We start from the raw sequence: 16,208 nt of genomic DNA on the forward strand, positions 1-16,208 counted from the left end.
GGATGACTATTTTTCAATTGTCGGTTCTCTCAACATAAGTATAATACATGTTTTAGTTTATGAGAAAATATGGTTCAAAGTTTTGTTTGAAAATGATTAAATTTCGATTATTCGTTTCAGCTGGTTTCATTCCTATTCAATAGAATTTTTTGCATGCCTTTGTTGGATTCGAACAAGGAATAAGTATTATTATTTCTGAAAAATTCAGTTTGCATCTGGTCTGCAGATGTCGCTTTTTGCAACAGAGACGGTTGTCAAACATTAGCTTCACGAGTTTCATGCGGATGACAATCGAGATTCACCGTGAACTAATGCGTTCATTTTTAATTATTCTTATCTCTTGGCGTTCGATGTTGCTGTCAATTTTCTGCCTGCCTATGTGCCTACGCGTACTACAGACGTAGACACTCTGCATCTTGCCACCAGCCGTAGTAGTGCTTCAGCTTTAGTGATCGGCGAATTTTTGTTTCAAAAGTGATTTGTTTTGCATATTCTATATTATTCATACATTTATAGTTTTTTAAAAAGTATATATTAGCATTTTCGGCATCTGATAAACATAAAATGTCAGCTATAACAAAGGGTAAGCGGTTAAATGATTGTTGTACAGCTCTTAATAAGACCCTTCCAAAATTTGTCTTATCAGTTTATGTAATAATTTAATAGAGCAGTATAGTATATCCCGTCAAGTACAATGAATAATTCCTATCTATATAAAAATATTTTTCTGGATGTAGTGAAACCTGAATGTGTACTTTGTGTATTTAACCTTATGTTAAAGCGCTATGTCATAATTGTTGTTGGATCAAAGTCCATTTGGCGAGGTTCATCCCAGTAAGAGTTGGCAGTCGGACGATAGGTCGACGCTCGTTTGAGTTTCGCTTGAATTGGCGTTAGGTTCGACGGTCGATTTTATTGGATGATACCGGTTGTAGACTATTCGATCAAAGTATTAGATCAGATCTAGAATTACTAGGCTCGATTTCATCTTGTTTCACAACCAAAATTGAGAAATATCTGAAATTTTCAACCTTGTGGCATAAAGTCCATTTCGCGGTCCATACTATGCCTTTGTTTATCTCGATTCAAGATTACATTAGGCTGCACTACTGATAATGTCTGTATTCATGATTTTGACCAAACAAATGATAATTTTTTGTTCTACGAGTAATCATGAGCTTTAACTGTCTTTCAAAGGTGTATTCATTGTTGGAGCTAAGCGCACTGCTTTTGGTACGTTTGGTGGTGCGTTTAAAAATACGAATGCCACACAGTTGCAGACGGTTGCTGCTAAGGCCGCGCTTGATGCCGCCGGTGTCAAGCCCGACCAAGTCGATACGGTGAACATTGGCCAGGTGTTGGTGCTGTCCTCTTCCGATGGTGCGTTTCTACCCAGACATTTGTCGTTGCATTGTGGTATTCCTATTGATAAACCAGCTCTTGGCGTTAACCGACTGTGCGGTTCGGGATTTCAATCGATTGTCAATGGAGCCCAAGATATTTTGCTCGGAGCGGCCAAAGTGTCGCTTACCGGGGGAGTAGATAACATGAGTCAAACCCCTTACACTGTACGAGGTACGCGTTTTGGCATACCGCTCGGTACGAATCCTGCATTAGAAGATGCATTATGGGTAGGTGTTATATTTCCAAAAGCTCAAGCCCGACTTTTGTATGTTTTTTTTAACAATAAATTTGGATTTCAGGTTGGATTGAGTGACTCGTTTTGTAAACTTCCTATGGCACTTACAGCGGAAAATTTGGCCGAGAAATACAAAATTCCCCGCGAGAAAGTCGATGAATTTGCTCTTCGCTCACAACAGTTGTGGAAAAAGGCCCAAGACGCTGGAGTATTCAAAACTGAGATTGCACCTACTAAGTTAAAAGTTAAGGGCAAGGAAGTAGACTTCGCTGTTGACGAGCATCCTCGTCCGCAAACTACTTTGGAGGGTCTGAACAAGCTTCCTGCACTGTTCAAAAAGGGTGGAGCCGTTACTGCGGGGACTGCTTCGGTAAGTAAGCTCCTAAGGTTTTGAATGCAAAGTTACTATAATTTTATCGTATAATTCTAGGGAATTTGCGATGGTGCAGCTGCCGTTGTTCTAGCTTCCGAAGAGGCCGTTAAGCAGTACAACCTTACTCCGCTGGCTCGCCTGGTAGCGTATAGCACGGTGGGAGTGCCTCCTGAGATCATGGGTATTGGGCCAGTACCGGCCATTCAGAATGTGCTGAAAGTAGCGGGACTCACGAAAGACGACGTTGATCTGTTCGAAATAAACGAAGCTTTTGGTGTGCAGACCTTGGCTTGCGTGCAGGAGCTCGGTTTAGACATGAATAAATTCAACCTCAACGGTGGAGCTATCGCTTTGGGTCATCCGCTTGGAGCATCTGGATCACGAATTACCGGGCACTTGGTACACGAACTAAAACGTAAGGGACTGAAACGAGCGATTGGGTCTGCCTGTATTGGTGGAGGTCAAGGTATTGCACTGCTAGTAGAATCAGTTTAAAGTTTTTTTTTGTAAATGCAAACTGGTAAACGTTAACGAGTGTATGTGTGGCATTTATGAGATTTTGAGCTCTTTTACTATCTATTTTGTAAACAAATAATAAAAATATATTTTACCCAGTACAGCGTTTATAATTTCCAAAAACAAAAAAAAAAAAGGTACATGTTTTATAAATACCCGGTTGAGGTTGAATATAACGTAAAACCACAGATAACAGACATCCAAGCTAGAACAAAAACCTTCGTAAACCGTGTGTAAAATGACTCTAGCGACATCTAACTGCTTATTGCCACTTGCATTCTCTTAAGTGATTGAAGTGCCCGCTTGCGATACCTGCAGCTGGTGTTGGGCAGAGCTGCCAGATATCCCGCTTTTTTCATGTTTATATTAGAAATCAATATAATTCCAAATAGATGAAACAGAATGCACAAAATCATTGTTTCCGTGATTCGGCGTTAAAATTCCATAAAGAATAATTCTTTTAAAAAATATCTGGCAGCTCTGCAAAGTGTTGCTGATATTTTGAGGTTTGTTCATGACAAAAAAGGAAGGAAATATTTTTTCCTTTTGTTTATCTGCCCGTTTAAGATTTCGTGCAAGTGCGAGCAGGCTCTTCCGCGAAACTAAAAAAGGATGTTCAATTCTTTTCGCACTCACACGAAATCTCATTGTGGATTGGCAATGCGTGCGTGATGTCAAAAGTAAAATATTTCCTTCTGTTTTTTTTTTCTCGCTAAAAAGCTAAACATCGATGATTCACGGTTTTGCTGATATTGTTTAGGCGTGAGAAAAAAAGAGGGAAGTATATTTTTGATTTTTTCGTACTCACACGTTGACAGTTCGTTACGAGGTTTCCTGTAAGTGCGAGCAGCCACGAAATCTCTTTTACTGCTTTCAACGCGAATTCGTGACTACAAAAGTGAATGAAATTTTCAAGCCTGTTCGCACTTACACGAAAACCCATGCCGAATTGTCAAAACTTGTGGGAAAACAATAGCAAAAATACTTTCTTCTCTTTTTTTCTTACATAAACCAAACAAATATCAGCAACTTCGTAGTCTCGAATATGTATACAAGAGATCGTGTAGGGTCTAGCGTCGTAGTCGCGAATGTGTACCTTCCCAGATAACACAAAATCGTAATAAAAAGTTCACATTAAATCGTTTTCATGTCAATTTCACATTGGAATTGTATAATGATTAGAGTATGTCAAATCGAAGTGAACAATAAGTTGTTTTGCAGTCGTGCGTGTCTTCATATACAATTCATGACTGTGAATTATAAAGCAGGATAGACAATTGCAATATTTGATTATATCTTAATTATATATTCAGGAGTACTTAGTTGCGTGTTATAAAAACTGCGCAAAATAGAATTACAAATAGTTGTCAAAATTTTCGCACGTATATCGCCTCCACTTTGGTACTTATATGTTCTTATATGGCGTGAAATATAGCTTTTTCATTCAGATATGATTTCGTATACCTCAGTTGCAATCGAGATATACAAACCAAATGGTTTACTGGGTTATGGGGTTTCCTGTATGAGCGAGCGGGTGTCGATTTCTTTTAATATACACTAGGGCCCCCAGCTATATAGGATTAGTGTGTTAGTGTGAGCAGGCTTCAAATTGCTTTTGCGCTCATGTCTTCGAATGAACATTTTAGGTGATCGCAGTGCCACCATACTGCTTATTGCCACTTGCGAAAAACCGTTGCAAGTTTTTACACACGGTCCAAGCCTAGCTTGGATGTCTGTTATCTGTGGTAAAACCTTCATGTTACGTAACACAGAAATAATATTTATTGGTATGTCACGAAGACTCGAAAACTGCCTAAAAATAACAGATGGTATATAACGTTCTAAAGAAAATGATCGAGAATTTTACAAAGTATTGACGAGTGCGGAATGAATTGACTACGATCCAGAGGAGGAATGAGCACCAGAAGGAGGTCAAAGATCGTGAAGAGCTAGAACTGCTATTTTAATAGTACAACCTCGAGTACTATAGTACAACCTGCGCGGCGGTATAAGCGAAGGAGGCGGAATAGATGTTAACCAAGAGGTGCCTACAAACGATAATAGCCTCCTGTCGCTACAAAGTGTTCTCCCAGATCTTGTTATGTCGTCTATCCCCAATCGCAAGTGATTCCATTGGGCAGTACCAGGCGGACTTTATGGGGGCCAGTGATACCCCCATCAAATTTTCACACTACAAACAAATCCTCTAATAGTGTCGCGAGTAAAACGTGCCCCGTATAACATTTTCGTGCATTTTAGGGCAGCATATGATACAGTTGGGTGCGAAAGCTAAGGAGGAGGCGGAGGTAACTAACTTCAGACTAAAAACGGAGACTAAGAGGATTGGGTTAACGATCATTACGTCTAAAATTAAACATACTGTCTAACGGGGTAGCTTGCAATAGCGGGGTAACTTGCAACAACGCTATATTGGTCGAATTAATCGTGTTTTTGATGTGCTATTTCAATTTTTAATCTATATCATATTAAAACATTTTGATAACAGATCAAAGAAGCCCTTGATACTGTTAAGTTGGGTTACTGTTTTTACGACGCATTCAAAATGGAAGTCGGGCCTATTTTTACCTTCGTAAGCCGTTTCAATTAGGGAGAATATGTCACAGCGCAAAGCGTGTACAAAACGCTAGTCAAATCTGTAGTTGTTTACGGGCTCAATACTGTAACTTTATTTACGGAATTTATCCGTAAAAGCAAAGATTTAGGTATAAACGTCATTAAGACTTGAATCTTTTTAATCAACAGACTTCGCAGGCCGGTTGTTAGAGTACAGGACAATTACGGGGCTAGTGCAACGATCCTACTGATTTCAGCACCGCCCATCCGAGATTCAAACATAAGACGACTGACTTGTTAGACCAGTATCGTACCTCAAAGCTAATTGAACTGCCAGATGTACTTCCGTGCTCTTGCTGTATTTGAACAAATTTGTTGTGGGTTACTTTTGGTGGAGTACAAGCAGCAAGCGGAGTGTTCAGACGGCACTTACTTTACTTTACTTTAGTGGCAACGGTCCGTTACCGACCCTGCGCCGAACGAATTATGGTCCTCCAGTACCGTCGGTCCTGGGCTGCCGTTTTCCAATACCAACGAACACCAGCTGAACGTGCATCGTTTTCGACAGCACACACCCACCGGGTGCGGGGTCTGCCTCCGTAGACTCCGGCCTCTTCCTGGCTCTCTGCAGAAAATAGTTTTGGCTACTCTTTCGTCGGGCATTCTGGCCACGTATCCAGCCCACCGCAGCCTGCCACATTGCACTACCTTCACTATATCAGCATATTTGTATACTTGGTACAGCTCGTGATTCATGCGTCTGCGCCACACCCCTTTTTCCATTTTGCCACCAAGTATAGATCGCAGAATTTTACGCTCGAAAACCCCAAGCACTCGCCGATCATCTTTCTGTAGCGTTCATGATTCGTGCCCGGACTCCGCTAACGGTCTCAGTCTGGCGATGTCCTTTTTTGAAAACTGGGCAAATGAGGCCATCCAAACACTCCTCCGGCATTTGTTCTTCCTCCCAGATCCTGACAATGATCCGATGGATTGCTTCGTACAGCCGCTCGCTCGCCGCTTTTAGAAGTTCCGCCGGGATACCGTCCTTCCCAGCAGCCTCACCGTTTTTCAGTTTACTGGTTGCCTTTTTAACCTCCTCCTAGGTTGGTGGCTCCACAGCTTGACCATCGCTTAGAATTCCTATCCTGTCCGTACTGATCTCCGCATTTACCTCTCCATTCAACAGTGTCTGGAAGTGCTTCTTCAACCTGGCTGCTACCGCCGTTTTGTCGGTAAGCAGTTTTATAGAAACTCCGTGTGTCGTTGCACGTGCTCCTCGTACTAGCGTTTCTTTAGACGATGGATTCTTTTTCCGCAGCCCTAGTCTCTCTGTACCTGTCTCTGTTTTGACGCTTTGCCGCAGTGAGCATGCCACTCCTGGCCTGGTTCTTTTCATCTGTCACTCTCTGGCATTTGACATCAAACCAGCTGTTACGCTGTCTTCCACGCGTCGTGCCTAACACTTCTCTCGCAGCTGTTTCGATGGCACCATGGATGTTCCTGCACAGCCCATTTATATCTTCTCCTTCTACCTGCTGTTCTGCGATTCGTTGGTCAAGCTTCCTGGTGTACTCCGCTGCCACACCGTCTGCCGTTAACCACTGGATGTTGAAACGCAGCGTCCTCTCAGTGCGAGCTTTGGCCGCGAATCTTACTCACTACGAGAAGAACATCCGAAAAGTGTCGACCGTCACTCAAGACATGATCCACGACTAAAATATACATATTTATTTAATATATTTAAGTCGAGACATGATCGATCTGAGAGCAAGAGTCTCCATTTAGATGCCTCCAGGTGTGTTTCCGAATATTCAAACGTGGAAAGTAAGTGCTACAGATGGCCATTCCTCTGGCCGCGGCAAAATTTATGAGACTCAAACCGTTATCATCGGTCGACAGATGAAGGCTATGTCTTCCAATGACTGGACGGAAGAATTTCTCCCTCCCGATCTGCGCATTTGCATCTCCGATAATGATTTCCACGTCGTGTTTTAGGCACTCTCCATAGGTCCTCTCAAGCCTGTCGTAAAACTTGTCATCAGTATCATCGGATTTATCATTGGTTGGTGCGTATAAGTTGATTAGATATTAGGTCGAAGAATTTGCGCTTAATCCTCAACACGCATATATGGTCATCTAAGGGCCTCCAGCGGATAACTCGTTGCTTTTGTTTTCCCAATACAACGAAACCGACTCCATGTTCTGCTTTTTTGCCGCCACTGTAGTAGATGTGGTATTTGAAAGAAGGGCCTGCAATAGGGTCTACTGCACGGAACTCCCTTTCTCCGGAATTTGGCCACCGAGCTTCCTGAACAGCAGCGATCTGCACTCCGAGTTGATGCAACTCTCGAACAAGCAAGCCAGCCCGTGCCGGTTCATGAAGAGTTCGGACATTCCAGGTACCAAGTTTCCAATCGTTACCCCTTAATCGTTTCCTTGTCCCTTGCCGTGTCCTATACCGATTGTTCCGTCCTGAATTTCTTTCTTCGTACTTCGTGGTAATTGAGTTTTCGGTATACTACCTCACCGACCAAGCAACAATGTGAGTTTTATTGTACTTTTATGGTGGTTTTCATGACAAATTTTGGTCTTAAATGCTATCATAAGAATGTACTAAAACTCAAATTGTTACTTGGGCGGGGTCGCGACACCTACATCCCGCTAATGAGTCTGCCATCTTAGGTATATCTTGCGGGATACAGCATTTCATATTCAGCCGCCCGTTCCGAGACAGACGCTGTGTGAGCCGTCCCTCACCTGGAGAACAGCCGCTCTAGTTCGCACCTCCTAGCTTAGCTGCTCCAGTAAGTACATGAAGCACTTCCGGGTAAGGCCATCGACCGTCATCATTTGACTTAGATCTGCGTGGAGGCGCTAGGTGGGAGCTTGAGAGAACCAGAGCTATATTTGACGCTCCTTCCAGGTAACTCTCTCCATTTCATCCATTTACGCTATCAAGACAGAAATAAACAAACAAACAAACAAACTCTCTCCATTTCATACCCAGGCTGCAGGCACTACGTGGAGAAATTCCCATCCTATAGGATGTCGCGAAAGTCGCGAGGCACTGGTAAGCCGGCTACCTCGCAAGGACGCCGGACGACTGTGCAGTGAACTCTGTTTTCTTCAAACACTCTACCGGCATTAGGAAAGAGGGTCCAAAGTGCTAGATGGTTCGATCAGGTTGAAGGTGACTTGCGAGTGTCAAGACGGTCAATGAATTGGCGAGTAGCCCACAACCGGGTACAATGGAGGCAAGTTCTTGATACAGCACGAGTCACCCCGATTCAAGACTGCTAGAGGGGGAACAGTGGTATATTACATTTTTCTATAGAGGTGCAAGGGACACTAGCACATAGAGTTCATCAATCATATCTGTGATTGTAATAAGTCTAAACAGAAATTATTTTGATTTCTAAAGGTTTTATTTGATGTAAACCTATCTTCGCACTTTTGTTAAATACAGGATGAACCATAATAGTTGCATGATCTATCTTTCCCCATTAATCTAGCGTGGAAAGCCACCGCTGATTCACCGTTTTCTTGTTTCAATTCAAGAAACGCTTCGTGTTCGGCGGTGCTATCCGTCATTGATCGTAGATATTTTTGGATATTCGACACAAAAATATTGTTACAGTCGGGGTTTGACAGGTTCGGACGCAGTTTCGCCGCTTTTGTGATCTCTTGTAATTCACTGCCCATGGAAAGGTATAATAATTGAGTCCTTTTGGCAGAATCGAGTACATTGCTGAGGGAGGCTGCTATTTCAAAATTTTCCACGTAGCGGTTCCAGTGCTCCCACATCTTATTTGCTGCAATTCCACTCGGGAATGGTTTGAGATGATCCCACCTGATGCTAGAAGAAGTGTTTCCGACACTTTCACATCGGCCCGCGCTATTTGAGATGTTCCAGCTTTTCTCAGCGTCGTTATCTCGAGATGGCTCTGCATCAAAGCGGCTCAGGAAATCATTAATTTTAGAGATCATTTTCTCCATACGATCGATCCGTTCAGCATCACGTCCTGCGATCACTTGTTTTTGGTCCTTTTGTAATGTTATGTCTGGGATAAATAGAAAATCAGACCGAGTTCGAAATACATTGTTAACCAACTTGCAACTACCTTCTTCGTCACCGTCATATTCGGTACCGGACATGCCATCGTCGTCATCAGATGAGGTATCGGGTTTATTGTTGGATGTTTCTTGGTTTTGCTCCTCTCCATTTTTCTTCGTGTCTACTTGATATTCGAAATTTTGGTTGCGCACCTCGTCGTCTTCGGACTCAGAGTCGACGATACGGCGGACGAATCTTCCTTTATTGGGCATTTTTTTTTTCAACGTTATTTCGTAATCTGCAATAACAAGTAAATATTAACACCAATACTAATTTTGGAGCGCAATCTTGAGATTCGCTTCGCTCTTTAGGGTTAATGGGTGTAGGTTGTATAAATCGAACAACCTGATTTGAATCGATTTTTTTTTCAGCGTAGCGGTTCTTTCGATTCCTTTTGGGCAATGTTTTCGACCCGCCTTTGCGCGGTCGTCACGACCCGCCGTTGCGCGGTCCTTCCGACCCGCCGTTGCGCAGTCCTTCCGACTCGCTGTTTCGCGGTCCTTCTGACCCGCCGTTGCGCGGTCCTTCTGACCCACCGTTGCGCGGTCCTTCCGACCCGCCGTTGCGCAGTCTTTCCGACTCGCTGTTGCGCGGTCCTTCCGACCCGCCGTTGCGCGGTCCTTCCGACCCGCCGTTGCGCGGTCCTTCCGACCCGCCGTTGCGCGGTCCTTCTGACCCGCCGTTGCGCGGTCCTTCCGACCCGCTATTGTGGTGGTCTTAATTAGGTGGTCTTTCCACACATTGATTTTCCCTTTTTTTTTAAGTGTCCTGCCGCGGTCGCCATTGTGTGTTCTTTGATTTTACAATCTATCAAGACCACCCAATTAAGACCGCTGATCGAATATGACTTACCTTGTCGAGAGTCCAATAACGAAAGAGGACGATTCTCCTCGTGTCTTGCTTACCACGTGTGAAATCAACAAACGTGGTTACTATGGCTGCAACATATTCGTTGTGTTACTTAGCAACATATAAACAATTCAGCTCATGTCACCCGAATATATTTATATGCCACACATCTCCCCTTTTCCCAAAAAAAATAATAAAAATGTTACTTAGTAACATATAAACAGTTCAGTCCATATCACCCAAATATATTTATGCCACACATCATCATGATTCATGTTTTAACTTTATAAAATATCGCAAATCCGCAAGTAGTGTTAAAGAATATTTCATAAGATTTTCTTTTTAAGAATTTCTGGAGGAAATATACTATGAATCTGATTTACAGTGACACATTTATCGGCAAAAGATGAGAAAAAATAATTAAATTAAATTGAACAATGTAAGTCGACAATTACCAATTTTACCTTGTAAGGTGGACAGATTATATCAGCTGAGAGGGTGAATTCCAATGGTGGTAGCAGGGTAGCACCATCCTCTCTTGAATCACACTCAGCAAAAGATTTTGCCGAGAGAATTCGGGTTCGAGTAACTTGACTGCTTGGCGGTTGCCGTGTAACTAAAATAAACTAACTATACTTCACCAATAACCCACAAGTACATGCACCTTGTGGCTTAGTCAGATCAGATGGGTCTAAATGTCACTTTTGAAATTTTGTAGGTAACCGAATTCGTTTGACCATATCTGCTCAACAGCATCTAGTATTACCGGCTGATAGAGACCAAGAAAAGTTGAATGGTTACTTTTAATTTCGTTGGAACTTGGATCTGCCGAAAGGCTAAGAAGCCTCAGGCTTAGTAAATGTTGATATGCGGTGGGGTCAAATCTCTCTCGAGCTTTTTTGCTCTTCGGAGAATAGTTGATCATGCTACCAATGGTGATATGCTCGAAGGAACCGGCTTCTCCGCTCCGCGAGAAAGTCTCCTTCGTTCAACTATGAAAGGTTTAATGTGGGACTGTAGAGGTTACCATACCAAATGCTTTGAACATAGCCGAAATATAGCAGAAATCCAGAATTTTGGAGATGGACAGTAGCAGCGTTGCCGGTATGTTGACACTTTTGACTATTGTTTTATTCGAATTTAATGGATTTGAGATAAATTTGAAAAATTTGGAATCATCACACAGAATGATAATTTCTAAAATAGGGCTGGGTATTTTCGTTATATATTTGGGCTACTAGGGAACGCGAGATCACCGATATTGTTCCATTTTCAGTGCATTGCTTTACTTCGGAGCGATTGGTAATGAATTAATCAGCACTTGAATTTTTCTTCATTTTTGATTCTTTTGGGTGGGCATTGCTGAGCGCGCAACGGAGCGCACTATTTGAGCAAAGTCGCGTCAGCTTTAGCCGCCCCAGCAGCGTGCGGATCCGTATGGTGAAGTTAGTTCTCCGGCTCAGCTTGGTACCGAACGTTGTCTGTGTGTTACCTGACTCCGGTGAAGTCTTTCTGGTGAAACTTCTTTTCAGAAGTCGCCGCCGTCTCAGTTGAGGTTTTATGCGCGCCGTGAACCCACATCGTGCTCAAACCGTCGCCGTTCGATGCATGTGTGTTTCGTAATTCGTACTTTTTGTTTTGTCTCTGCGGTCATTACGGTTTGGCCACGCACCGAATTTTCTGCATGTGTACTGAGTTAGTGGCATCTTTCTCCAACAATTAATTACAAAGAAGCACGAAAAGATCGTCGGTCGCGCGCTATTAATTGAGAAAAGATTTAGTGTGCTCATCAGTAATTGGGCAGTTTGAATGTTGTTTGTGTAAGTGTGCATTGTTTGTTAACAATTGGTTAAGAGTCGATGAAATATTAAAAGTGAGTTAAAAGTGCGAATTATATGTGTTAGCAATAAACTGATTTGTTGAATTAGGCAAATAGATTTTGCATCATGTATATCTGCAGTGCCTACATCATTTAGGATAGATTACATGTTCCACTGTGCTCAATTCCACATAGCCAAGGAGTTCGTTTTGGCCAATATTTGGTGTAACAGTTGAAAATGAAGTCAGTAGAGAAGGCAAATCGATTCGTTTGATTGTTGGAAAATAGATAGCATACTATTCCGTGCTTGCTTCGTGCGAATCATGCCGATGAAAATCTTTATTGGTGCTGTTTTCTTCCGTTTTTCTTCGTTTTTAGTGAATCGTGAGAAATTAAAGGGTTCATCTGTCTAACCGACTACAACATGCGACCACTACACAGCGAATTTAAGATAAATGTGTAAATTATGCAAACCAGGTTGGAAATGATGGGTGTATCTAAATAACTAAGAAACAGTGGCAAAAAGTCTTGTGGGTACATTTCTTCTTCACATCATTCGCATTCCAATTGTTTCTGAATTTCGCCAATTATATATTTCTATTGAGCAAAGAAAAAGCAAAGTAAGCTCTATTATAAATACCAGAAATACATCATTTCAAACCCATTGCTCAATAACTGAAGTACAAGTAAAGAGTAAGTTTTATATGGTAAAAAACATATTTTTACATTTCCCATTTGCTTATTGTTAGACCGGCGAACTTCAAGATTGTGCAAATAGGGTTTATTTCTAATTCCCGTCGTAGTAAGTAAAGCCATTCTAATTTTCATCAGTTGTTGGATGGATTTAATGAATACTCCAAAAGTTTTTGTGCTGATTTGACTAAACACACACCTACCTTCCGATCCGTGAACTTTAAAATTACTGAAAAGCGATTATTAAAGCATATTATTGAAATTACGCAACTGACTTTATTTCTTAAATTCGTCGTACCGTTTTAAAATCCGTCCATCAAAATTTTTCATCGCCCGAACTAAAAATCACAACAATTTTTACGAAGCTAACGCGCATGTATTTGTGTAGGACGGCATGACAAATGTTATTCTGTAAAATTTCTGCAGGTCAGGCAAGTTTTCCTGGCTGTAGAATAACGACAATGCCTTGCGTGAGTCATTTTCATTTATGAATGACGGAAATTAAAACGGTTAGTCGACATTTTCTTCTTCGTCGCACGAAAAAACGTAGGAAATTTCGCTGGTAAGACTTCTTTAATGATAAAATGCATTTAAATAGATCTCAGCTCACTTTGATTGATCGCGTATGATAGACAGCAAACTAAAATATTAGGGAACTAGATTGACCCGACGTGGCCAGCCACGATACTTTGGTATCCTTTGAAATTGTATTATGATTTACAATTCAATAGCGCGTATTAAAATTGATTAACGAAAAATTGGCAACCTTCTATTAATTAAACACGTGTAACCTACAAACGAAGCAAACGAGGCTTAGATAAAAGGGCAAAAATCTACCAATTGTAAAGAACGTGTTGCTCGAGGGAGAACATTTTGAAAAAGTACTCAATTCTAGAACCGACACAAAATTTAAATTCGGTCTCGCCTGAACTGTGATTACAGAAAATATTGATTGCATTATACCGGGCAGTTGCTTGCTATCCAATTCGCTACCACTCGTTGGACCACAACTATAAGAACATCCTTCATTTTAGTAAACTGGACAAACTTTTGGATTAGTTATTTGCCTGAAATCGAACCAATACAATGCAAAATTCCTTGGATATTTCAGATCTCAATGGTTTTTTCGCGACCCAGTCCCAATAAAAAAAAATCAAGAAATAGAAAATATCAAAAAGCTACTTCTACTAAATTCTTAAAGTTAGAACCTAAATATTTATGTTACTATATTTAGATATTTCAGGTCGCGGTCGTAAATTAACTTAACAAAATCATGGAGCAATACGTTCCACATGAATCACATTTGGATTAATTCTGGCTTTTTATCATTAAAGTTTCAATGTGGTCGGTGTAAAATCAAACCGTACCAAGTCGCAAAATTAAAAAAAATGAGTTAATGACAGCAAACGATCAAGAATTTTGTCAACTATATTTTACTCTAACCAGATTATCTAAATGTTTCAAACAGCTGAAGTTATAAGATGATTTCGAACGATTGATAGCTTCCAAATGCGATTTTTCTCGTTCGCACAAACACTGTTTGATGCTAGCGCTGCTTCGACGCACTATGGATCCTCTCCATAAAAAAGCTGGACAAAAATAAACAAGTTGTCCAAAGATGCTGAAAATGCTACCTAGTGGTAATTTTGGGTCCCCAAAATTTAAAATGTTCTAAAATTATCATATGCACGTCTAAGGTTGATTAAAATTTTTATTAATACTGTAAATCATATAGTGTGAAGTCCTGTATGACCGGACAGGCCTCTATGCCAACGATTGATGTTTAAACAAACATGAGAACCAGAAAACTGCTGGAAAGAATATGGAAATTTACAAAGCTAACTGTGGTATTATTTATTTTTCTAAATATCGGCTAAATGAGGTACACTCAAGTTATTTTTCACGCGAATGATGCGTTCCACGTAAATAATCGAAACAGCGTAAATTCCGAAATTCGCGTTAAGAACCGCGTAAATTTCAAAATCACGAAAAAACCACGTAAATTCTGAAATTTGCGTAAAAACCAAACCGCGTAAAAAGCGATTCAGTGTATTTTAATTTTAGGTTAAAATACTAAAATGAGCAATTCTGTTAGTATTGAATACCATAGCAATAACAAAATGAAATATTAATTTTTTTTCTTACAATACTAAAAGGAGATATTCATTTAGTATTAAATATCACCTGAATAACATAACGAGATATTTCACTTTTCTTAAAATGCCAAAATGAGATATAGATTTAGTATTGAATAGCATAGTAATAGCAAACTGAGATATTCGATTGACGTCCCGTGTGCAAAAACATTTGATATTATTTAGGTATTGCAATAACAAAACCAGTTATTATTTAAGTGTTTGTGGAACATTTTTTAGCTATTATTTTAGCTATTTTACCTCTTATATCAAGCTCGTCAATAGCAAATTCAGATATGCAGTTATTTACCCAAAAATATCTGGATCAGGTATTCTTCAGTAATTTTCTCCTGCTCGGGAATGTGCAGAAATAGGGAAAAGAAATCAAAAATGAAACAGCAGAAACATGGCCATAAAGCATTCTAGATTAGATTCATGATATTTTCATGATGTTGTTTGAGAAAAATATACTTTTAATATACTTTTTCAACAAAGATTGGAAGTTTATGGCAGTCGTTTTCAGACTAATTTCAACAACAAAATTCAGTTTCACTATTTTTTCATAAAACATTCCTATTGGAAGTAATGTACACAAACAGACAGACGTGGCTAGCAGTGAATTGTAAATCAATCCGGTTGGATTGACTATAAACGAATTCTTGACTGTAAATTGAAAGATAAATGACTAGGATTTCCCAACAAACACCGAAGCTGAATTCAAATGCTACTGATCTGGCTACAGCTGATTTAACTCTGCATACAGGTGGTAGACGCTGAATAAATTTAAGGCCTCTGCACTCTAGAGGTGTTTAAGGCCGAAGCAGCGCAAGCATCAAACGGCGTTGGTGCGATCGAGAAAGATGGTATTTTTGAAATCTGAAATATTTCTTAAATAACGCTACAACATTATTTTTCGAACGCATCATTGTGTGTAAAACCAACGAATGCTCTGTAAATCAGCCGCTTCACGTAATAGTGACACAAGCAGATTCGGCGCATCTTCAACCTCTCCTCAGCTCGCCAATATTCTCAATTATTGTGCTATACTAGCTGAATAAACGATTGGTCATCTAAAAGCCCTTTAACGCCTACTGCATATAAAACTTCTTAATCTTAAGTAACAACGTTAGTTAAATTGCTAGAGCAATTGCTGTTTACGAGTTGGTTTAAGGCGACTAAAGCTGCATAAAGTAAGAACTTAAATGGTGTTTGAACGAGTGATGTTTAAGCTAGTTTAAGTTTTTCAAACCAGCTTTCCTCCAAAGCTGATAAACAAGGTTAATAGTGCTTCTAATCAGCCGTAAACTTCGAACCGTTTTACGGCTGCTTAAAGGTGTTAAAGTAACTTGATAAACCAGTAGAGGCTTTCATTGGACTCACAGCTTTCAAACTACTTTAAAGCTGCTTAAAGGTGTTCAAGTGACTTGACATACTAATACCAAGCTGTCATTCGGCTCACAGAACACATACTGTCAGATCATAGAATTTCGCAA

General features: G+C 40.5%; 1 protein-coding gene across 1 annotated transcript; it reads left to right on the top strand.

The window, feature by feature from the left end:
- The first annotated feature begins 429 nt into the window (after positions 1 to 429).
- LOC128733565 (3-ketoacyl-CoA thiolase, mitochondrial) lies at positions 430 to 2,631 on the top strand. The gene is made up of 4 exons (XM_053827231.1): positions 430 to 583; positions 1,198 to 1,631; positions 1,704 to 2,009; positions 2,070 to 2,631. Exons 1-4 carry the CDS (start codon positions 565 to 567, stop codon positions 2,505 to 2,507), a joined length of 1,197 nt encoding a protein of 398 aa, XP_053683206.1. The 5' UTR covers positions 430 to 564; the 3' UTR covers positions 2,508 to 2,631.
- The last annotated feature ends 13,577 nt before the right edge of the window (positions 2,632 to 16,208 follow it).

This window comes from Sabethes cyaneus, chromosome 2 (genome assembly GCF_943734655.1).
Source record: "Sabethes cyaneus chromosome 2, idSabCyanKW18_F2, whole genome shotgun sequence".
Classification (NCBI taxonomy): domain Eukaryota; kingdom Metazoa; phylum Arthropoda; class Insecta; order Diptera; family Culicidae; genus Sabethes; species Sabethes cyaneus.

Bases quoted from the DNA above. Each gene is read 5' to 3' on its own strand.
- LOC128733565 (XM_053827231.1), top strand. The intron at 1,632-1,703 runs GTAGGTGTTATA...TTTGGATTTCAG, and splicing joins CATTAGAAGATGCATTATGG to GTTGGATTGAGTGACTCGTT. The intron at 2,010-2,069 runs GTAAGTAAGCTC...GTATAATTCTAG, and splicing joins TTACTGCGGGGACTGCTTCG to GGAATTTGCGATGGTGCAGC.